The sequence below is a fragment of the Macaca nemestrina genome, chromosome 5, assembly GCF_043159975.1.
Source record: "Macaca nemestrina isolate mMacNem1 chromosome 5, mMacNem.hap1, whole genome shotgun sequence".
NCBI classification, from domain to species: Eukaryota; Metazoa; Chordata; class Mammalia; order Primates; family Cercopithecidae; genus Macaca; species Macaca nemestrina.
The window spans coordinates 11,533,259-11,556,612 of NC_092129.1; the positions used below are offsets into that span (position 1 = coordinate 11,533,259).

Consider the following 23,354-nt stretch of genomic DNA (forward strand, 5'->3'; position numbering starts at 1 on the left):
TAATCCCCTGTACCCAAGATCACTAATTATTAAAGCAAAATCATACCAAGTTAGTCTGTCCAAAAGAGACAACGTATCCATTGACTTACTTCAATGAACATTCAGTCACATCGAAAGGTGGGCAGGCATACTGCGTTCGCCACTCAAACAAGTAGGAACAATCTGAAGTCTCCTTTAGAAACACTGGCTAAAAAAGTTAAGAGGCACATATATAAAAGTGAGAATGCAAAACTTTAGTTTATGCTTTGAGTTTTAAGAATGAAAATAGTAAAGAATGGTTATGTTCATGAAAATCTACACTAACTGATGAAAGTTTCAACATATTTTCTGTAAATGGTATTTTAAACTCAGCTAACCAGGAGATGTGATTAGATCTGAGGACAGATTCTTTCTAATATGATCCCAGCAGCCTGAGGGTGGGGAGAAGACCCCGCTGAGGGCTGTCGGTACAAGCTCACCTGCTGGGTGCTGCGGTCACAGTAGAAGAAGATGGCTGTGGAGCGCTGATAAACCTTATGGCAAGTGTCTCCCCCAGTGAAGTTCATTTTTAACAAGCCATTTTCGTAAGTTAGCTTCTGAGTCAGGAGACCTGTAAAGAAGGAGGATGTTAAACAAGGTTTGGTTCAGGTCCCTAGGCTGTCACACTTAGCCTAAGACATGTGACACCACACTCTGAAGAGTGTGGGACAAAGTATCCCTGGCCTCCCAGTACGGTACCGTGCACTCCTGTCACATTACACTTTGGGAATAAAATCAGGCTTCCCCTTGTCCAAGGCTGCTGCAACGTCACAGACTGAACTGTGTATGATGACATGGGGCATTCCTTAGCCTCATCACCTAAGGGAATGCCACTTTCTCCACTGTGCCTGAGGGCTGTCCATGTACTCACCACCAGCTACTTTGACTTCATTTTTACAATTTCCTAAATGTATTTAAATCTTGCCCAACTGCTGAAACAGCATGAAGGACCAACAGCCTGCCCTGTAATTTTTACAACCAAACCTCGTACTAAATGCATTCCCTCTGACGCAATGCTATCAAGTACTACCTCAGAACATCCATCACTGGCTAGCTCACTGTGTCCCGATGTTGTCGGAAAGAAGAGAAGTATGACCTTAGAGTCAGTAACTGGCAAGGCTAAGAATAAAACAGACATGTTCTACCAACATCCTTCAGTATGCACTCTGATTAAAAAAACCAAGCAAAATCTGAAATATCATTAATATGCTTTTTTTTTTTTTTTTACAGTAGAACACTCATGTTTCTGACTCAAAGGAAAATTCATCTTTAGCAAAATACTTTAATTACATTCCTTTGCAACAAAAGGAAAAGGACAAACAATGGTACCTGCCACTTTGTGAAATCCCTGCGGTTCCCGCTTTTCCTGACATGAGGAGACCACCCTGGACTTGTCACTTGTTGGGCAGACGTCTGAGGAAAGCTTCCCGCAGACCCGGAAGTAATAGGTGTATTCGCCGGCACTCACGATGGTGTCGTTGAGGCCCAGGGGCTTCAGGTCATACAGGTTGCCATGCCTTGGGTCTTTCACCTCACAGTTGTCTCCTTCAAGAACATGGAAGAAGTGAAGGGCCACTGCAACCACACAGGCATTCATATTTTCAAGCAAAAAGCTTTACAAACCACCAGGCGCACTGGCTCACGCCTGTAATCCCAGCACTTTGGGAGGCTGAGACAGGCGGATCACGAGGTCAAGAGATCTAGACCATGCTGGCCAACAGGGTGAAACCCCGTCTCTACTAAAAATATAAAAATTAGCTGGGCATGGTGGTGGGTGCCCTGTAGTCCCAGCTACTCAGGAGGCTGAGGCAGGAGAATAGCTTGAACCCAAGAGGCAGAGGTTGCAGTGGGCCAAGATGGCGCCATTACACTCCAGCCTGGCAACAGAGCAAAACTCCGTCTCAAAAAAAAAAAAAAAAAAAAAGTTTTACAATTTTGGTTTGGTAAATTCCAGCTATAAATGGGCATTAAAAGCCATTTTCACATGATTTTGTTAATATATAATACAACTCGCCAGGCAAACAGCTTTCTAGGAAAGTCTAGGTCCCTGAAAAAAGACTTGCTTCATCAAACACAAAACCAAACCCCACATTAGTGTCTTCAAGCATCAGATGCCAAAAACCCATCGATCCAAGCATACAAGAAAAATGTCACTGGTGAAATTAGCAATGTGCTTCAGTAAAAAGAAAAGCTCAAGGATGAGAAATTATCTACCCCCAGCGTGTGTCTCATGACCCCAGCTATGGCCGTTACCACACGGTCTCATATCTAAGGCATCGTTTAGAACGTCTGCTACCCTATACATTTAAAATGACTCATAGGGACAGGCCCAGTCCTACCTTCCACTCTGACAATGGGACAGGCTTCCACAGTTCTCCAGATAAACACGTACTCACAGCCATCCTGAAGCTGAAACGTTGGTGAGCCCTGTAATATAAATCAACAGCCTGATTTGTTCCCTGTTTATTTTAAAAATTAATCAAATGGGGCCGGGCATGGGGGCTTACGCCTGTAATCTTAGCACTTTGGGAGGCCGAGGTGGGTGGATCACAAGTTCAGGAGTTCAAGACCAGCCTGGCCAAGATGGTGAAACCCCGTCTCTACTAAAAATACAAAAATTAGCTGGGCGCAGTGGCAGGTGCCTGTAATCCCAGCTACTCAGGAGGCTGAGGCAGGAGAATCACTTGAACCTGGGGGGCGGAGCTTGCAGTGAGTCAAGATTGCACCACTGCACTCCAGCCTGGGTGACAGAGTGAGACTCCATCTCAAAAAAAAAAAATTAAATACATGATAGCCACAGTTAGTACCCAATCTTTGACCTCCATGTGCAAACTACATAGCATTTATTAAACATTTAAGACCTGAAGAAATGAGTGCATTCTCGTCAAACCCCAGCAATGGCCGAAACTCCATGAAAACGCAGGCAAGTTTTAAACAAGCTGGAAGATTCAGAGGTTCAAGGGAAATGGGAAATGGAGTGACCGAGGGAAAACATGTCATCGCTGGTCTGAACACACACCGATATCTGAGCACACTCAAACGTGATCCTGGTGGAGAAGCGCTGGTTCCCACACTTGTCACCGTTGACATACATGATGCTCAAAGATCCATTTGCCGCAGCTTGGGGACTCATCTGCACCACACCCAGGTTCCAGTTATTGACGTCTGACACTAAGCAAGACCCCATTGCGCTGCCTGGAAGAACAGAATTAGCGGTTTAGGCATGAGGAAGGCAACGACCTTGAGTCAAATGCTCTAACAATATGAACAGATGCCAATCAAGAGACCAAGTAGAACTCACCATGGCATCCAGGAATGTCAGGGAGAGGACTGCACACGCTCAAATAGAAAGTCCTCTTCCTCCCATCGACAGAGGTGTCAACAGCCGTCCAAGGCTTCCTGACTATGCTTAAGCCACTCAGGTCATACTCATTTCCAGCCAGGTCTGAAACAACAAAAAACCACGCTGGAGAACTCTGCCTCCTTGTGAGCTCTCAAGAACGGCCTTTCACCCTAAAGAAGCACTGAGGAGGCGTGAAGCTGGCATTCCTAACTATGAGAATAAGGAAATCCACAGGAGGCTGAGAGGCTTTGCCTACAAAACACGCCCGCTCTGTCCCTCAAAACTGCCCTTCACAGCCGGGTCTGGTGGCATGCACCTGTAGTCCCAGCTACTTCGGAGGCTGAGGCAGGAGGATCACTTAGGACCAGGAGTTCAAGGCCAGCCTGGGCAACACAGTGAGACCCTAAAGACTCTTTAAAGAAAAAACCAAACCCCCACTTCCATTGACAAGGAAGTACCACTGCTGCAGAGGGGGCAGGGCCAACCCCAGAGGTCACGGTCTCCTGCATACACTGTCAGCTTCCAGGGCACAGCTTAGGGAGTTTTAACATTTTTTTCTTTTCTTTTCATCCCCAAATAAGCAGCTCTGACAGTGTATGTGAAATGTGTTTCCTCTGCGTTTTCTTCTGTGTTCTTAAGATGCATCTGATCCCAAAAGACAGCTTAAAACTTAACTATGCAGTCAGAGTCTCTTCAAGAAAAACATTACAACTCTAGGCATCATTCAAAGAAAATATATAACAGAAATGGCACGCTGCCTGCAAAACCAAGCATACACACCACACACACACAAATATAAACACACCTTCATATCCACTCACACACACACTGACTCTTGACTGGCCTCTCAGTTCTTAGGCTGCACCGCCTTACCAGTGACTTGGCAGTCCACTGGAGAAGGAACACAGGCCAATGCAGTTTCAATCTCAAAGTAAGTGTTTCGGATCCCTTGCCCAGAGTCGATGTCTTGATGCAGGAATCTGGAGATCGCTGGGTAAACACCATCATTGCAAACAAAGCGGATGATAAAAGCATCAGCAGAACCTGTAAAGCAAGAAGGCCCAGGTTTTAAGAAACAGAACAGTATTCATGACGCAGCCCACAAGCACAGTGCAGCAACAGGACAAGGCCACCACTGACAACAAGCTTCACAGCCGTTCGTGGGAACAATGACACCAGGGCAGCAAGTCTGTATCGAGGGACTCGACATGAACAGAGTGGCCACACTCGCTGCAACGGTGGCCTATATTACGACAGGCTTAAACACTGACTGCAACGGTGGCCTATGTTAGGACAGGTTTACACACTGCAACGGTGGCCTATGTTAGGACAGGTTTACACACTGCAACGGTGGCCTATGTTAGGACAGGTTTACACACTCACTGCAACAGTGGCCTATGTGATGACAGGTTCACACACTGCAACGGTGGCCTACGTTATGACAGATTTCTACCATGAGCCTAACATCCTAGCATTCCTACTCTTCTAGAAAATATTTAAATCCCACGAGTTTATCAACCCAAGCAACAGAAGACAATGTAACTCTAACCTGTTGGCTTACTGAACAAGTACTAAGTTCCCACCACGTGTAGGAACGAATGAAGCAGACGAGAACGCGTGCCCGCAGCTGTGCTGGTTGCAGAGCGAGCGGCAAGTACAAAGACTCAGGAGGGGAGGGTGGGGGAAACTGCACTTCGTTCATATCAGCAACAGTGAGGCCAGCAGGTTGAGCGGGAAGAGCAGGGGGTGATCATCTCAGAGAGCCCCCATGGGTGTCCCATGGCCGTACTATGGACGCTGGCTTCTACTCTAGGTGCAGTGCAGGGCCTCCGAGGGTTCTGAGCTGGGAAGTGATATGATGAGACATTTCAGAAACATCACTCTGACCGCTGTGTTGAATACGGGCTAGAGCAGCCCCCCTTATCTGTGGGGGGATATGTTCCGAGACCCCCAGTGAATGCCTGAAATTGAGAACCCTGTATATACTATGCTGTTTCCTATACACACATACCGAGGATGAAGTTCAATTTGTAAGTTAGGCACAGCAAGAGATTAACAATAAAACAGAACAACTGTAACAATACTTGTAATGAAAGTTACGTGAATGTGGTCTCTCTCATTCTTTCTCTCAAAATACCTTACTGTTTTCGGACCATGTGAGATCACAGAAGGTGAACCCGCGGATAATGGGACTCCTGTATGCGAGGTCAAACGCTGGAAGACCAACGTGGTGGCTCCTGCAGCAAGGTGGACAGCACAGCCCATGGCGACAGGGGAGCGTGCACATCCTACACTCAGGAAGCTGCATGGCCAGCCACAGAGCCACCAGGGCCCTTTGTAGCTACAAAACAACACGGCTCTGAGCTCACCTTTGGCAGAGACAGGCCCTTTGTAGGTCAGAGTGATGAAGCCCTCTGTAGACAGCTGGAGGCTTTTCTCAATTCCGACTGCCCTTTCTGGCTTCAGATTCTGGAGATCTTCAGTTTGGGTTTCTGCCTCACAGCCAGAAGCAGGTTTTCCCTGGATGGTCCCACAGACAGGCATTGTGCCGCAGACATTAAACTGCAGATCAGACGGTAAGAGCCATGCAAACAAATTGATGCCACGTATCTCCATAGACAAGAACCCTAGCAACTCCAAATCCCACTAGGTTAAACGTTTCTTATCTGTTAGTCAACTTACCAACTTTCCACTTTCCAGCATGTTAGTACAGTTAGTACCTAAGTTCAAAGGGCAATATCTATAACCTGCCTCTAAGGTTTAGTATATATACATCATTTAAACTTATACATCCCTGTATCTATAAATGCATAAGATCTGGTGCATGTAATAATGTACCATATATAAGAGAGGGAAGACATAGAAGTCATAATGTTACAGTATTTTCAATTATGAGAAAGTACATATTGTTGAAATCATGTTAATTAGAAGTAAAGTGGTACCCTACATTTCTTAAAAATTTTGATATCATTCCATTAAAAATTATTATAGTTGTAACAATGAAAATAACGCTCTCTGGTGTGCAGATACAGTAAGGAGAGACCGTCAGCACTACAGATAGAAGTATTTCTTTAAAGAGAACAACTTATGATTTGAAGAATAACAGTCTTCACGTCTGAACTGTGCCAGAATGGTGGTAAATGGTTTTACTTCATCTTTCCCTTAAATCCGGATTTTCCCATCTCCTTCTGAGTAAGACCTGCCACCACAGTGGCCTGGGCAATTCTGTCTCCTGAATCACCAGGTGCAGGTGACTTCAATTATGCACTCTGCCCTTGTTTCAAAGCAAACTGGAAATGCATGGTATAGCTCTTACCACAAAAGTCTTCCCAATGTTGAAGAACACATATCCTTGCGAACTGTTTAGTGGGTTAAGATTAAACACAAATCCACTGTTGGGATCCTTTATAGAGCAAGCCTACAGGAAACAAAATGGGGGAAAAGGGGCGCATTTAAACCAATTCCACAGGAACAAAACAAACATACAGCACCTCCAGAAACCTGCAAGTACGCACCTGACAAAGCTGTTTCTCCATTTACTTTCAAAATCCCTATCAAAAATGTAGCCCTACATGGAGCCTCTTCAAATACACCAAAGTATACTAAGTGTGAGCCCAGACTCAGAGATGACACTCACCTGGAAGCTGTTAAGGCTACCGTATTTCTCTAAGAAGACTACTGTTACTCCCTAAAGTTGGAGAGGAAACATAAGACTCATAAATTAGTTTCTTTTTTTCTTTTTTCTTTTTTTTTGGGAGATGGAGTCTCGCTCTGTCGCCCAGGCTGGAGTGCAGTGGCGCGATCTCGGCTCACTGCAAGCTCCGCCTCCCGGGTTCACGCTATTCTCCTGCCTCAGCCTCCTGAGTAGCTGGGACTACAGGCGCCCGCCACAGCGCCCGGCTGATTTTTTGTATTTTTAGTAGACACAAGGTTTCACCATGTTAGCCAGGATGGTCTCCATCTCCTGACCTCATGACCTGCCCACCTCGGCCTCCCAAAGTGCTGGGATTACAGGCGTGAGCCACTGCGCCCAGCCCATAAATTAGCTTCTTAAAGAAAATAAACATCTTAAGAAAACTCATGTTCTGTTTTCTGTCTCAATTACTCCCTTAAGGTAATCATGGGACGTATGGTCAGGTGACTGTCAAATGATATCCTCTCCTCTCCGTATTTAACTTTGCCCTGGGCCTCCCTCTGTCCACTGCATGCAGGGAAGGGGGCGGTGGCCACAGACGCAGAAACACTGTCCATGAACAGGGCGCCCGACATCCTGCCCTCACTGAGCACTTACAAAGCCAGGGCCCTGTGCCGGGGCTGTTGGTTCGGAAAAGCCCTGGTCTCTGCTGCCAGAGTCTGCGGTGTAGCTTAGAACAGGAAGTGGCAAACAGGTCCCACCATAAAGAAATATACACGGTGCTGTGAAAACAACTCACTACCCTGGGGAGGTCAGAGAGAACGTTGCTGAGCAGCTTACTGCTATGCCCTGCAGGGTGCACTCAACAAGGGGAGAGCATGGACCCGGGCAGAGGGCGGGAAGAGCCAGAGGACACAGTAGGCACTGAGAGCCTCGAGTGGCACAGTAACACCTGTGGCCTCTGGCCTACACACAGGGCCACGGTGAGACACACAGGCCTCACCCTATAGACAAGACCACAGTAACCTGTGGGCTCTGGCCTATGCACAGACGAGACACACAGGCCTTATAGACAGGATCCCATTAACACCTGCAGGCTGTGCTCTATGGATAGGGTCACATTAAAACATATGGGCTCTACCCTCTAGGGGACAGGCGCTGAGATGATTTAGGTGTGGAGTGACGTATCGAATAGTCAGACATCTGCCAGTGGTGCAGAAGCCCCAGAGCCCACCAAGATGCCACTGCCACATGGGAGAAACAAAGGAATGGAAACAAAAGGAAGGAAACTACAGTGGGCAGAGTAAGACTGAGGGACCTGGTTCTTATCCCAGGAGCTAGGAGCTGGGAGCTGGGGGTGGAGAGGAACTCAGGGTGACCTGCAGACACCCACTGTCAATGCAACGCAGTAACTGATTCAGAAAGAAGGGGCAGGGGTCAGTTCAGAGCTGGAACACTGGGGTGAGTTGATGATGTCTATCAGGCAGCTCAGCACGAGGGCCAGGCGAAAGCACACGTACCTGGTCTGTATCCGTTGCTGTCTGGATGGGACAGGCAGCCTCTGTGTTCCACAGGAAAGTGACCACACACTCCCAGTTGAGAGAAAAGATGGGGTGGCTGTTCTGAAAGGGCAAATCCAGGGTAAAAGTTAATACAGTAACATGGAACTTGATCTAACCATAAGAATACTAGCCTGAGACATAAAAATAGCCAAAATCTTCTGGATGTTTATTATGAGTCAGCCAATACAGCTAGACACTTAATGTGCATTACCTAATTAGAATTTAATGTTCTCATTCTCCCTATGAAGGCAAAATAATCTCTTACGCTTGGATATTCAGAAATATAAAATCACACCAGCAGTAAATGGTAGAATTTGGATCCAAACCTAGGTCTGAGTCCAAGGTTCTGAGAAGCACCTTACACAAAAAGTTGAATGCAAGAAGCCATATACAAAGGCAATAGTACACAGGGTTCACTGACATCAGCTCAGGATTAGGCAACACTGGTCTGTGCTGTCAGAGGTCAGGAAGGCACAGGACGGCTCCTAGCGGGTAGCATGTCCTTTCTAGATGTATAGTTTGTGGACACTCATCCAGCTGTGTCACGTTATCATCTGTGTGCCCTTTGGTGCGTATGTGTCCATGAAAAGCTACCCCAGAGAGCTACTGGGTTGGTGACAGCACCACCACCACACGGGCCATGGTAGAGCTGCCAATCAGGGAGTGTTTATCACACACCAGGACTGCACTGAGTTTTGTTAGCATTTCTCAACTGCACCTCACAATGACCCACAGACACAGCCTACAAATGAGAAAACCGAGGCACAACGAAGTTAAGACACTTGCCCAGGGCCACGGGTTCAGGAACAACAGCCACTGACACTGAGTGGCTTGCCCATCAAGCGCTCTCTGCCCTGGAAAGCCCCCACCCACTGCAGGCCTCAGCAACACTAACAGCAGAACAAAAACACACCTGCTCCTTCCACCTCACAATGTGCTTGTGAAAGGGACTGAGCTTTAGCCTGTGAAAGTTCTGTGACTGCAAACCCCTGGGACAGTGGCCCTGAATCCCTCAGTGAGTGTATTTCCCGTGCCGCTGCTGTGCAGCAGGCCCCATGTGAGTGCTGACAGACACGACAACATGAAGTTACTCTGTAAACTAAACAAGGTATCATAGAAAAGCTGGAAAACCAAGGATTCAACAATTTTCCGGAACTACCGAGTGTCTCAACGGCAACCAGAAACCAGAGAGGGAGGGGGCGGTCCACAGGTAGGGAATGCACAGACATGCCCAAGACAGAGACCACCAGGCTGAACTGGGCAACCTGGGCATCTCCCTGTGCAACACGGAACCTGGATCCCTCCTGAGATTGAAAGAAGTGGGCGGCCCAAGCTCAGGTGAACCTAAGGAGAGTGTGTACAACCCGGACAGAACACCTCTTGCAGAGAGCATGGGCCAAGCTCAGCCTGCCCGTCATTCATTCCCTGATCACAGAGATCTCCAACTCTAAAGAAGTGTCGCTCAGGAAAAAGAGCGTTAGCCAGCGACAAAGCGGACCAGGCAGGCGAGTGAGGCGGCACCCACTGGGCCACTGCAGGGCGGAACGCATCCTGCTGGCTCGTTTCAGTGGGGCTTGAGGAAGCTGCCACACACCCTTAACAACGGACTGTTAATAATTTAGTTGATAATGAACATGGCTTCCGGTCTCTCCACTCTCCTAACCATTTGATAATTTCTCAAAAACACATGACCCTGCTATAAACCTAAAACTACAGGTAATAAGAAATAAAAATAAAATCCTAAGCCCCACAATTGACTGAACACACCCCACTCTTGGCCAAGGGGACCCCAGAGAAACTTTAAAAACTGCATTCCTGTCCATAACAGGTGGGACGTGAGACACACCTCATTACACCCCTCTCCTCATTAACTGCTAGGCTCTCTTCCCTGAGTGCCAAACAGAAGCCGGCCCTTTTCAAAGACTCCACTGCTGGTATCAATCCACCGCCTGACAATGTCCCTCCTTTTCTGCAGTTCTGACAACACAGTATCGATCAGCATTCTCTCCTGATAAGAGACCACAACTCCCAGGTGGTCCTGGCCGTCTACGGAGGCTGCACACAGAGGGCCTTCATGCCCTCTGCTTCACCTTTTGACATACACGGCCTAACTGTAATATACTTAAATGTTACGTCTCCAACCCAAAATGAATGTGGGGACACATGCTGCATACATGTTGCCTACCACGCGTGTGCATGCCATCCCTTCATGAATATGCATAGCTGCTCCTGTAACCTGCTGAATATCTATACTTGACTAACGTGTTCAGCATCCATTCGTGTCTTAGTCTTCCTCCCTCCCAGTGCTTGTTTCTGGCTTTTGGCCTGAGGCTATGCTTCCCAGCCTGTCAGAAATGGCCACCCTGCAGGCTGCAAACCTTTATGAGAAATAAAGCTCTCCTTTCCAAATCAGATTTGAGACTATCAAAAAATTTCTAGGCTGTGTGTGGTGGCTCATACCTATAATCCCAGCACTTGAGGAAGCTGAGGCAGGAGGACTGCTTGAACCTAGGAGTTCTAAGACCAGCTTGGGCCACATAGAGAGACCTCATCTCTACAAAAGCTTTAAAAACCATTTTGGTAACTACAGGTAACTCCACGTGTAGTTCCAGCTCCTCAGGAGGCTGAGGTGAGAGGGTCACTTGAGCCCAGGAAGTTCAGGCTGCAGTGATTCAGTGAGCAATGATGGCACCCAATGCACGCTAGCCTGGGCGACAGAGCAAGACCCTGTCCCAAAAAAAGAAAAAAAGTCCTGGACATGGATACTGGTGATAAACACAGGACACTAGAGATGTGTATAATATATGTAACCCAAAGACAGTCAGAATGGTCAGTTTAATATTATATGTATTTTACCCCAATTAAAAAATAGAAGCAATTGGGACTGTATGAAATGGCCCCAAAGCATTTCCATGGAGAGAAGAGCAAAGCGAACTCCACACGGTCTGCTGTCCTCCTCTGGCTAAGGAACTCAGGGCCAACAGCAATCCCACTCACCTCCTATACCTCCTAGCCTTAATTCATTTTATTATCACGATTTTAAAATGTCTTTTTATTATTATTATACTTTAAGTTCTAGGGTACATGTGCACAACACGCAGGTTTGATACACAGGTATACATATGCCATGTTGGTTTGCTGCAACCATTGACTCATCATTTACATTAGGTATTTCTCCTAATGCCACCCCTCCCCAACCCCCCACTCCCTGAGAGGCCCCAGTGTGTGATGTTTCCCGCCCTATGTCCAAGTGCTCTCATTGTTCAATCCCCACCTATGAGTAAGAACATGCAGTATTTGGTTTTCTGTCCTTATGATAGTTTGCTGAGAATGATGGTTTCCAGCTTCATCCATGTCCCTGCAAAGAACATGAACTCATCCTTTTTTATGGCTGCATAGTATTCCATGGTGTATATGTGCCACATTTTCTTAATCCAGTCTATCGTTGATGGACATTTGGGCTCTTTCCACGTATTTGCTATTGTGAATACTGCCGCAAAAAACATACATGTGCATGTGTCTTTACAGTAGCATGATTCATAATCCTTTGGGTATATGATTTGGCTCTCTGTTTGTCTGTTACTGGTGTACAGGAATGCTTGTGATTTTGCACATTGACTTTGTAACCTGAGACTTTGCTGAAGTTGCTGATCTGATTATTATTTTGAAACAAGATCTTGCTCTGTTGCCAAGGGGCTGCAGTGTAGTAGCACATCCTCAGCTCACTGCAACCTCTGCCTCCTGGGCTCAAGTGATCCTCCCACCTCAGCCTCCCCAGTAGCTGGGACTACAGGTGCACACCACCACACTTGGCTAATTTTTAAATTTTTTTTGAAGAGATGGGGTCTCACTAGGTTGCCCAGGCTAGTCTCAGACTCCTGGGCTCAAACAATCCTTCCATCTCTGCCTCCCATTTTTTTTTTTGGACAGGGGCTCGCTTTGCCTCCCAGGCTGCAGTGCAATCATGGCTCACTGAATCCTGAACCTCCTGGGCTCAAGGAGTGCTCTGGCCTCTGCCTCCAGAGTAGCTGGGACTACAGGCATGAGCCACCACACTTGGCTGAATTTTGTTTTATTTTTTGGAGATGGGGGTCTCACTATGTTGTCCAGGCTGGTCACCAATTCCTGTCCTCAAGTGATCTTCCCACGTTGGCCTTCCACAGTGCTGGATTAGATCTGAACCAGTGTGCCCAGCCTTCAGCCTTAATTTCTTATTCCTGTTTTGTATTACACGTACAACCCTCATTGTTCACCCATAGGCCTGAGATATATCAAGCCTCAGATTCCTATCTGTGGACTTTGTGGTTTGGGCTGCTGGGGCTCAGAACGCAATACCTCAAGGACTGGTGCTTTGACATGCTGAGAAGCTGCCTGAGAATCAAGGTCGTCCTTTTAACTGTGCCTTGTTACCTCCACCCCCAAGCACAGCGAGGGCCTTTCCCTGGGATTTCCTTACCTGACCAAGAAGGCTTCTTTCCAAAAGAAACTCTCATTATCTATTCCACAAAAGAAGACTGAGGACAGCAACCACACCTGGACAGACTTGTTCACAAGATAATGCCTTCCTCATTCAGGCTCCAAAGAGAATCATTTGCAAGTTAATTTCTGTCCATTCTGTCCATTCTTTCTCCCAAATAATCATTTGCTGCCCCCTCAAAAGAACTGTCTGCATCCCCCATCTCCCTCTCCCCTGTGAAATAGGGTACATAATCTTCTGTGTTGCATTAGGCTACTGGGTCATCTTTCTCCTGCTATTTATTCCCCGGTGCTACGCACGTTACAATTTTAATGTCTTTTCTCCTGTTGACAGCTGATTTTCAGGGAAACTTCAAAGGGTGAAAGGGAGGCTTTCCCTCGGCTCCTACAGGACCAAACTATCTCTAAGCCCCGTTCCACTGCCACGATCCTCAACTCGCAAGAACTAAGAGGCAAGATAATGTCTGTATGACTCAGAAAGAAAATCCATGAAACAGTGTCTGTCACCACAGCCTCCAACTCCGCAGCAAAAGCTGTGGCTTACACTTCAGAAATCGCAGCCATGAAGGTACCACAAATCACTCCCTGCCTGTGCACATATATACTGCAGGCTGACCTTGAGCAGAACTAAGACTGGCCTAACTCCACCACCCACTCCAAGACCGCTTCTGTCAAGAGACACACAAGGCAACGCTCAGTCAAAAAACGCAGCAGTGAAGGTCACCGGCCAGCGGCAGTGCCTTACCAGCCTGCCCCTGGAGCAGACGAGATGGATCCTCGTGGTGTATGTGGTCTGTCTGCCGTCGCTGGTGGTGCAGGTCGATCCATTCACGTATTCCAGGAGGAGGCTGCCGCTGTCCTCAATCGTCGGGCCAGTCTTTGCCATTCCCAAGTTACTGATGGAAACCACTTCAGTGAAGGAGCCCTGCAAGGAAACCAGTCTTGTCAGGCTTTTCCCTCGGAAGATACGGTCAATTTGTTATTGGTGGTGGTTACATTCTATAAAGTTGCAGCAAACAATGAATTATCGAATACAGAACCACTGCTCCTGGGGAAATCCCCTTATTACATATGGAATAGGAAACCATCCTCAAAGAGTTAACAACAACTGCATGCTGGGTTCCGGGCACACAATTAAGCAGCAATCAGGCTGCATGCTGGCTGTAACTGAAAGTCACGTAGCACTAGATACTACTCGCATCCCCATTATTGCTACAGAAAGAATCACTGGTGTTAGAATCATAAGGCTTTCGTTCAAGAATTGCGTAAGATGTTCTTCGGATCCTGAATTCCGGTGGAACGACTGACACCTTCCTACAGGGAGCCAAATGCAGTTTCTTCATCTCCCCATCCCATGACTTCACCTGGCACTCTTCTACCAATAAACAATCCCCACACCTTGGCCCGCTCCAAATCCCTTAAGTCCCTAAACCCAAATTCCTTGGGGAGGTGAATTTGAGGTTTCTTCTCATCTCCTCATTCGCCTGCCCTACAATTAAACTCTCTCTCAGCTGTAATCCCCAATGTCGCAGTGTGCTGACTGGCTGTATACCAGGCAAACAAACCTATTACACACAGATTATAATCTGAAATCCCAAGACAACTCATGCTGACGGATTCTATTCTCTTTATTTTACAAAAGGAAAAACGAGGCTCAGGAGTATTAAGTGGCTCACCTGAGGCTGCCCCACGAAACTTTCAGAACACAAGGGAATAAATCACGTTTGAAAAGGCTTTAGTGTGAATTCTAGGCAAGAAACTTCTCTTAGGGAGACCTTACAAGGCAGTGCAGTGCGGAAGTTCCAGCTCTGGAGCATCTCTGAGTTGAGATGCCAGAGTTGGAATTCAGACCCCGTCCAACTGGCCCCAGGGCTGGAGCTTTTGCACTGCACTGCCTCGCCCTCTCCATCCTCTGCTCATCTCAGGGTGAGGCAGAAATGAGCCCAGAGCATCCCCCTGTTCAGCATCAACCAGGAACACGCTTGTCGGGCACTATGCACACTGGGCCACTACACTCGTTCCAGCAATGACTGAGGGGGTGCTCCGCACGGTGATTTTGGAGTTACAAGTGTTCTCAAATAGGCAAGTTCACAGATGCAGAATCTGTGAATAATGAGGACTGACTGTACACTGAAGTCACTGCTCCAGTAAAGAACACACATGTACACAGGTAAACACAACCAGGAACTCGATTCCTAATCACCAGAGCACACTTGCCACCTTCCTTTCAAAAACCTCCAAGCTGCCATTAGCATACACTAAGAAAAGTACATCCCCAACATGCTATTTTTACAGAAGCCAACTTCCAGAGACATCTCTATTCTAGGATTCATCACGCACAGCGACCACAGGAGACAGGCAAATGTTCTTTCAGTGACTGCACTCAACCCAGTGACGAACTGCAGCGACTGGGAGCGCGTGCTGGAATCTATTTCATCCACAGCAACTCTCCCAAACCGCTTTCTCCCCCTAATCAATCCAGAAGCAAGAGCTTTTGGAAGCAAAACTCTCTTTTTCACAGGTGTCTGCTGAAAGCACCTAAAGACGCTTTTGAATTCAGGATAGACATAACCATTCGGTGCTTCCTCTGCCCTTTGTGTGATCAAAGGTCTCCAACACAGCATTCTCCACGTGAACGATGATTCCTGTGTGACACACTTGTGCTCCTACAGGGGGCAGACGAGTTCACATGGAGGCCCCACTCCTACTCAGAGGATTTCTCTCGAGCAGCTGTGCCGCCTTTGATCTGGATGTCCCAAAATAACCACCTCCTCCCACTAAGTCACGGAATTAGGAGGGCAAAGGAGACAAGCAGTGAAAACAGACTCACCTGATCTTTTTCATACTTCATCTGGCAAGCCGATGCATACCGGTTGCAGCCCGGCACTGGATTCAGAGGCCGACACACGTTAATGTAGTACTTCCTCCACGTGACATGTTCCCCTGAGTTGTCCATGGCGTACCAGTTTCCTCCAGGGCCACCTTCAGATTTTGCCAGACTAAAATTTCAAAGCAAAATTATACGCTCTTTAAGAGCTTACACGTTTCAGTCTAATTTATTTCTATGTAGTTGGGGAAGTAAAGCTACCAAATAAAGCATGCTCCACCAATCACACAACCAGAAGTTGGCCTGTCTGGACTCATGACGCACCAGGATTACACTCAACCTTCGCTAAACTCAGTATGCAGTGGACCTTAACTGTCCCCCACGCCTCTGAACTGACAGTCATTGGTTTAAATGATGAAGCTAAAGGCTGAGGCTCTGCTGTGGCCAAGACTGGCTGCTATCCCAAAGGCGACCAGACTGTTATTAGAATTCGCTCTGCTGAAAATGCCCCGCCTTGGTCCTGCAGCCCCAGAGCCAGCATCACTCCCCATCATCAGCTCAGTCACAGGCTCGCCAGCAACACCCGCAACCTCAGCATCTGCACCAGGCCAAAAACAGAGCAGCTGACTCTGCCTCACCTGGAGAGGTCGTACTGCTCCAGTGTGGAGGGGTCGGTCACCACGCACTCCAGGGGCTCCTCCGGGCAGGCATAGCTGGTGTACCACCGGAAGTTGTAGGTGGAGTTATCCTCTTCCTAATCCACGGCAGCAGAGAAATGCAGTGAGGGATGGCAAAAAGAGAAAGACCCATGACATAAAGCCAGGATTCAAAAAAGGATAAGACCAGTGTTCCCAATGAGAAACTGTGAAAAAAAGCCTACTCTGCCCATCTCCCTTCATTTTATTAAAGGAAGATTGTTCAGTAATATATCAGGATGAAAACTTAGCCTCTGCTAAGTGGGGGTTAATTCAGGATTTTTTTAATGCTTTTGCATGTTTTGTACCCAAAACTGACAGGCTTGTGGGCTGTTATTAAGGTGCACAACCCACTAAATAAACAGCTTAAGAAACTAATACTGCCTAGGTACCCTGTCAAATCTAATTATGGTGATGATTTGGCCAGAAACCCAGACTGACACAAGCTCTGCCTCTCAATGAAAGGCCCAGCACAGGCGCGAGTACCCTCAGGGAGCGCGATGAGGGACAAACATTCCTACCTGATATTCAGGGAAGCCCACCCCGGCGTCTCGATCACAGAGAAAGGTGATGAGCGTAGCTCTCGGTGTGTGTCTTTCATTGTTATAAGGCGTGCCGCCTCTGTAGTTCAGTTGGATCATCCCATCATAATACGAAAGCTTCGCATTACTCAGTCCCAAGTTCCAAGTCTTCTCGTCACTGAAATAAACACACATTTCTCTCAGCAAAGGCCTGAGGGCAGAAGCAGTGCAAAGCTGCCACACTGAAGGGAGGGCCCGTGAGCGACGTGGGGAGTCACCAGAACCAGGCCAGGGCTGCAGACCACAGGAACCCACAGAAGGTCTCTAACTGCAGCAGGGACACCGGGACCCAAATCTCCTCTTGGTACCACTGGTTTAGACAACTCACTTCATTCGAACTAAAGCTACACAGAATGCAGAAATACACACAGAAATATCTAGGAAATGAGAAGCGCAAAATGCACACAAGTGAGGCATGACCTCCATCCACCCTTCTTTCCCAAGGACGGGCCTGCTCCTTCCTCTGGGAAATTAAACTCCTAACGTCCTTCAGTTTTCAGACCAGGTCTCATCACTATTTAAATGCTTGTCATAAAGCGATGACATTAAGTGAGAACACACCTATTCCTGAAAAAAATATTTGTTAGCACGTAATACCTAAGAATGAAACAGAACTGAGAAGCTAGTTACTTGCCTTTTTGCCACCTGGCAGGCTCCTGAGTCTGGCTGACAGGGGCTCACAGACACTGGGCCACACACATTTATATAAAAGTCATACTTCTTTGTCTCAACTTTATAGGCACCATTTTTCTTTGTGAGAGGTGACAAGTCAAAAGAAAACCCTAAAAAAGAAGAAAAACAGTAAAATTATGGAAGGTCAGTCCGAACAGTTAACAGAGTGGTCTCACCCCACAGTTTGAAAGGGAGAGGTCCTTCCCAGGAGGCTCCCAATGGCAGGAAGAAGTGGAGGAGGCAGAAGAGACACTGCCCATTGAGGCCACCAGAACCGCGATTACTAACATTTTCCTTCGAGATGGATCCAACTCCACCATTCCCTTCTACTGGGTTAGCCTGAAGCCCTATTCAAAAAAGCCCATAACTGCTGGCTAATAAACAACCAGCACATTCAAAGTAGGATGAGCACAATATTATGGCCTTCTTGTAAGGTCTCCCTCAGAGGTTTCTTGCCTTAGAATTCACGTGAAAGCCTTTTCAAACCTAATTTACTCCCTTGAGTTCCAAAAGTTTTACATTCAGCAAGCCCACCTCAATAATGAATTTAAGATAGTATTTTCAATATCTCAAATAAGTCCCAAACATTGGCTGTTCAGAATTGTGTTCAAACAGCATGAATAAAATTCTAAGGCAGGTTACCTTGAAAACCTCACAGAGAATGTTTAGGAAAAAACCTTAAGTGGTTCCAAGTCACATTAACACAGAGGTCCTGCTCGGACACAGACCTGCCTGGGAGTCAAAGACCGTGCAGTTCTCCCCTTCTGTCTTCGACAGCACACAGGCCGCAGCTGTGTGCCACTCAAACTCATAAAAGCAACCGCCTTCCCCAGAAGTTCTCAACACTGGTGCACTTTCCAGATCACCTGTCAATGGGGAAAAGAGATGGGGATCACTAATCCATTCATTCCTAAAAAATCTTCCCTCATTCTTCTCTGTTAGAAGTAGACTTGGAAGGGACAGCAGGAAATGAGGTAGAATGCATGGAAGGGTCAAAAAACAGCCCTACAAATACTGTAGCATTCCATCTATATGAGGTATCTAGAACGGTCAAATCCATAGAGACAAAAAGTAAAAGAGAGGGAATGGAGAGCTGTGTTTAATGGGAACTGAGTTTCAGTCTGGGAGGATGACAAAGTTCTGGAGATGGATGATGACGGTATTACACAACAATGTCACCAACCTACACACTTAAGTGGTTAAGATGGTAAACTGTATGTTATGTTGTATATTTTACCGTAAAACAAACAAACAAACAAAATGATCCTAGCTTCTGACTTTATCCCACAGCTGGGAACTTATCCAAAGGAAATATTTCGATGGGAGGTAGAGAGAGGATACATAATGGCACGATTAGCAATACTGGAAACGTGTTATTAATCCAACAATCAGAAAAATGTTTAAAAATAGTAAAACCACGCCATGTCAACAAGGAAGTTCCTAAAAATTATTAATAGAACTGTGAAACACAGAAGAGTATTTACAAAATACTACACTTTGAGAAACATTAAGATTTGTTAACATAAAAGTTTTGACTTCGTAAAAACATACACCTATAAATAAAGGTAATGAAAATTAGCATTGTGTTTAAGTGGTGAGATCATGGGCAATGTTTTAAACCATTTATGATTTTTTTCCCCTTTGGAGGAAGTTAAGTAACCGCATGACTGGCCCCGCATCAGTCCCGAGGAAGAGGATGCAGTGCCGAGACCCACAACACTTCCTTCTGACGCCATCTGGTTTCTCCATTTCTCATTTGGTTTTGGGGAGGGGATGAGGGGAAAAATCCAAATGACCTAGTTCCCATCACCAAAGATTCTGGAACTCAAAATGCTTAACACCATGCCAATCTGTCTGATCACCTTTGCAGTGACTGATGAGGAACAGAGATATGAAGAATGCAGGACCTCTGGCAGGACCCAACAAAAGATTTCATCGTTTTTAAAATTTTTACCTGGCTTGCATACAAGTGTGATATTAGTTCTTATTTTCTTGCCATGACCACAATCATCACCATCTGAATAAGAGAGTTGAATGTTGCCTTTCTCTTTTGTGGGAGAAGAAATAAATTTTCCCAGATTTTTACTTCCATTCTTATCTGGAAGAGAAAGGGGAGGAAAAAAAGAAAAAGATATGGTTAAAAATATTCATCATCATGTGGACAAAGAAGTGATTAAAAAAAAAGAAAGAAGAAATCAGCCCAAACCCAGCCAGTGCAGCCCCTTCTCCAGCCCACCGAACCCCCCAGGGCAGCCGATGGGTTTCCCTAGAGTGCCACGTTTGACTAGATGTTACCAGCCACGTCAGGGTCCTCCAAGGTCATCCATAGGCTCAGCAGGAAAGTGCCATGAATGACGCAAAATGAAAAACCAAATGGCTTTTGCAACATGCATCAGCGCCAACTGTAAACTGACACTGTCCGCCACTGTCGGGGCTTCAGCTATCCCAAGACACAAAGTCTTTTGAAAGCACAGCCACACAGCCAAAGGGTGAGAATGTGTCTCATATCCAAAGCAGAAACTAACGAAACCTGTTTAGCAACCCAAGCGGGAGGCCACTTACTTCTTGGTTCACTTGCTTTTTATTATAAAGGATTAAAAGTCTGCTCCGAAGTCCTTCTTAGTAAAGACATGGACATGCCTGAACCTGCTTTTGAAGACACACCAGCAATTCTGAATACCAGGGTCATTCCTAAAATCCAACCGAGGCTCACAATTTCTTACTGAATGCTTTTAACAGATTCTCATAGCCTGGCATTTTCAAAGTGAGTCATAAAAGACAAAAATGAATGTGCTAAATACCTGTATCAAATAATTGAGGAGTCTCTACATGACAGTTACGGGACCAAAACAATGACAGCAAAAGGAAGCGAAGCATGCAGGCCCCTCCTACACTAGGGCTACAGCTGAGATTACACTTTCCTTAAGCCACAACTTTTGAACAATTCTAGGCAATGAAGTTGTTTAAAAAAATAAAATTACTTGTACACAAATACTGGCAATGATATTCTTCAGGTTACAAACTCAAAAGATGACGTAGTATTTTCCACATGGTTCCTTCTGTTCCCAGTTATGGCTTTAGCCCATATCAGGAAGCTACAGCCAACTTCAGGATTCCAGAGCGCATCAAGCAGTCAGCGACATTTGATTCATGAATAAAAATGTTTTACCATCCTTTATGTGAATATAGAAAGAGGAGGCTTAGATGAACCACAGGAAGATCTTCTAACTCACTCCCAACTGGATGCCCTAGAAAACCATCACCTAGATCTTCCCTCCGGACACAACTCACCCACTGCGCACACTGCCGCATCCTCGGGGCACCCTCGCGCCTCGCCTGCCTGCAGCACTCTGTGGCAGATATTAATGAAAAAATGCTTCTTCTCTGTTTCCGTCTGGCTGCCATCCACGGCTTCCCAATTCTGCTCTGGTTCTGTAACAAAAGTGTATTTTAGCCAAAAGCAATGCTGATTTCTGTGAGTCACAGAATAAATGGTGATGAAACCAAAGGTCAAGGGACCAGAGCTCCCAAAGCACTTCGTCCCTCAATCCCCAGCGCTCACGTTTCTGGAACCCGGGCAGACTGAAGGCACAAAAATTCACCGAGATTCTCAGGTTTCTCATTTAATGTGACAGAAACAAACTACACCCCAATACTTCTTCAGAAGAGTAGGCCCAACTGGGTGATAGAGAATTAAATAGCAAAATTCTCCCAAGCCCCACAGTATGAAATTAGAAACTGAAAACCCAAATCAAGAAGCCATCCTGTGTCTTGGGCCGTAGTAGAGTGGTACACCATTGATAATACACCAGCTCAGCTCAGCTCAGCCCCTGTGAAGGCCTGTGCAGCTAAAAAAAGCCAGCAACCTCTTACACAACTGCAGACTCGGTGCAGGACACAATGCATGCTACCACAGAAGACAAGCAAGGTACCACAGGTGGCCGCTGAACTCACAAGACTCATGAGCTGGTGAGTGTGAGCAGACACTGATTAGGCGCCTGCAGGAGGTGAGGGGACACCAGCTGAGTGTCACCAGCGCAGCACGCGAGGGCAAGGGCGTCCACAAAAAGCAAACCACACGGTGAACAGTCGCTGAAGAAGTAACTTAGAAAGTGTGTAAAGAAGGAGGTAAAGATATAAAAATACATCTTCTCATTTGAAAACGCTCCCTTTGCAGGTTGGGTACTGGGGTTTGGAAGGCAAAAACCCCATGACTCCTCAGTGGTGATACAGTACATTTGGAGAAGTACTTTCCAATGTCAACAGCCTAAAAGAAACCATACAAGACTGTGCATGTGAACAAGGACCTGCCCTAAATACTGGAAGTCTGGGGTGGAGCCAGGTGGGCTGCAAAGTCTTAAGGGACTTCTTCAAGCAGTAAGGAGCAGTTTTAGCTCTCCCCTCGTAACTTCCTTAGGGCTATCTCCGTGCAAATGCCACGAAATACTCCAGATTCCAAGAGACCAGAGCTGTGTCAGGAAGTCTACAGATTGAAAAATGTCTCTCTCCTTATCTCACAGGTCCTAGGTTGTCTCTTATACACAGTGATTTTTTTTTTTTTAAAAAAAAAGGTTGACTTAAGGGATCTCACAGGACCACCCACTTTACTGGAAGAAACTCGGGCTGGGAGAGCAGCTCGCTCAAGCAAACGCAATTGGGTGTGGCAACATCAGTCCTCAGCCAGGTCTCCAACTCTGCAGCTAGAACTCTTTCCACTTCACAGAAAACCAGTGTCTTCACTAGCACACATGTGGCAGAATTAATTACGGCACAGTTCCCTGCAGCGCACAGGGTGTTTAACCACGACAGCACTGCCAGCACTCACTGCCCAGGCGGTTCACAGTGAGGCAGGTTCTCAAACAGTCCACAAGAGGGATTCATTCCTCTTTCTAACCTGGTATTTTCCAAACCAGTTGGGGCTCAGAGGACAGGAGCAGCAGTCCTGTCACCGCTGCAGTTTTATTTTTCTAAAAAAAAAAAAAAAAAAAAAAAGACATACATGTGCAGAACATGCAGGTGTGTTATATAGGTATACATGTGCCATGGTGGTTTGCTGCACCTACTGACCCACCCTCTGAGTTCCCTCCCTTCGCCCCCAACCCTAAACAGGCCCTGGTGTGTGCTGTTCCCCTCTGTGTCCACGTGTTCTCAATGTTCAACTCCCACTTACGAGCGAGAACATACCGCCAGCAGTTCTGTGACTGTTCTGGTTGGTAATTACATGAGGCAAGTCATTCTCTCTGCTTCAGGTCATCTCCCCCTTACAGAGGCAACTGGCTTCTGCACAACTAATTTGAGCTGCCAAAAGGGTAAAACCAGAAATCTCCCCCATCAGATTATCCCTGCTTGAGACTCCCATTCTTCTTACTCGATCTGCTCTGTTTCCTGCTAAATTCCAAGCCCCCGAGGACAGGGACTGTGCTGTGGGGGGCACTGCTGCCTCCTCGGCACCTCGTCCGGTGCCTGCTGTGCAACAGCAAGCTCAGCCTCGAGGAAAAGCCCACTGCACACCACTGAGGCACCAGTGAACAGCGACCCAAGGCACA

The 23,354-nt window shown here is 46.7% G+C and overlaps 1 protein-coding gene across 1 annotated transcript in view; it reads right to left on the reverse strand.

Annotated features, from left to right (window-relative positions):
* Positions 1–23,354, reverse strand: part of LOC105492011 (insulin like growth factor 2 receptor) — a 135,079-nt gene that overhangs the window by 40,791 nt on the left and 70,934 nt on the right. Inside the window, exons 12-29 of the mRNA XM_071096247.1 lie at positions 21,100–21,240; positions 19,763–19,906; positions 18,537–18,674; positions 17,771–17,918; positions 17,077–17,254; positions 16,499–16,614; positions 15,864–16,032; positions 13,779–13,958; positions 8,516–8,617; positions 6,678–6,779; positions 5,731–5,923; positions 4,235–4,405; positions 3,320–3,463; positions 3,038–3,213; positions 2,358–2,445; positions 1,348–1,563; positions 459–589; positions 90–187 (exon numbers count right to left, since the gene is read on the reverse strand). Coding sequence (XP_070952348.1) covers positions 90–187; positions 459–589; positions 1,348–1,563; positions 2,358–2,445; positions 3,038–3,213; positions 3,320–3,463; positions 4,235–4,405; positions 5,731–5,923; positions 6,678–6,779; positions 8,516–8,617; positions 13,779–13,958; positions 15,864–16,032; positions 16,499–16,614; positions 17,077–17,254; positions 17,771–17,918; positions 18,537–18,674; positions 19,763–19,906; positions 21,100–21,240 — 2,635 coding nt within the window. The remainder of the gene's footprint in view (positions 1–89; positions 188–458; positions 590–1,347; positions 1,564–2,357; positions 2,446–3,037; positions 3,214–3,319; positions 3,464–4,234; positions 4,406–5,730; positions 5,924–6,677; positions 6,780–8,515; positions 8,618–13,778; positions 13,959–15,863; positions 16,033–16,498; positions 16,615–17,076; positions 17,255–17,770; positions 17,919–18,536; positions 18,675–19,762; positions 19,907–21,099; positions 21,241–23,354) is intronic.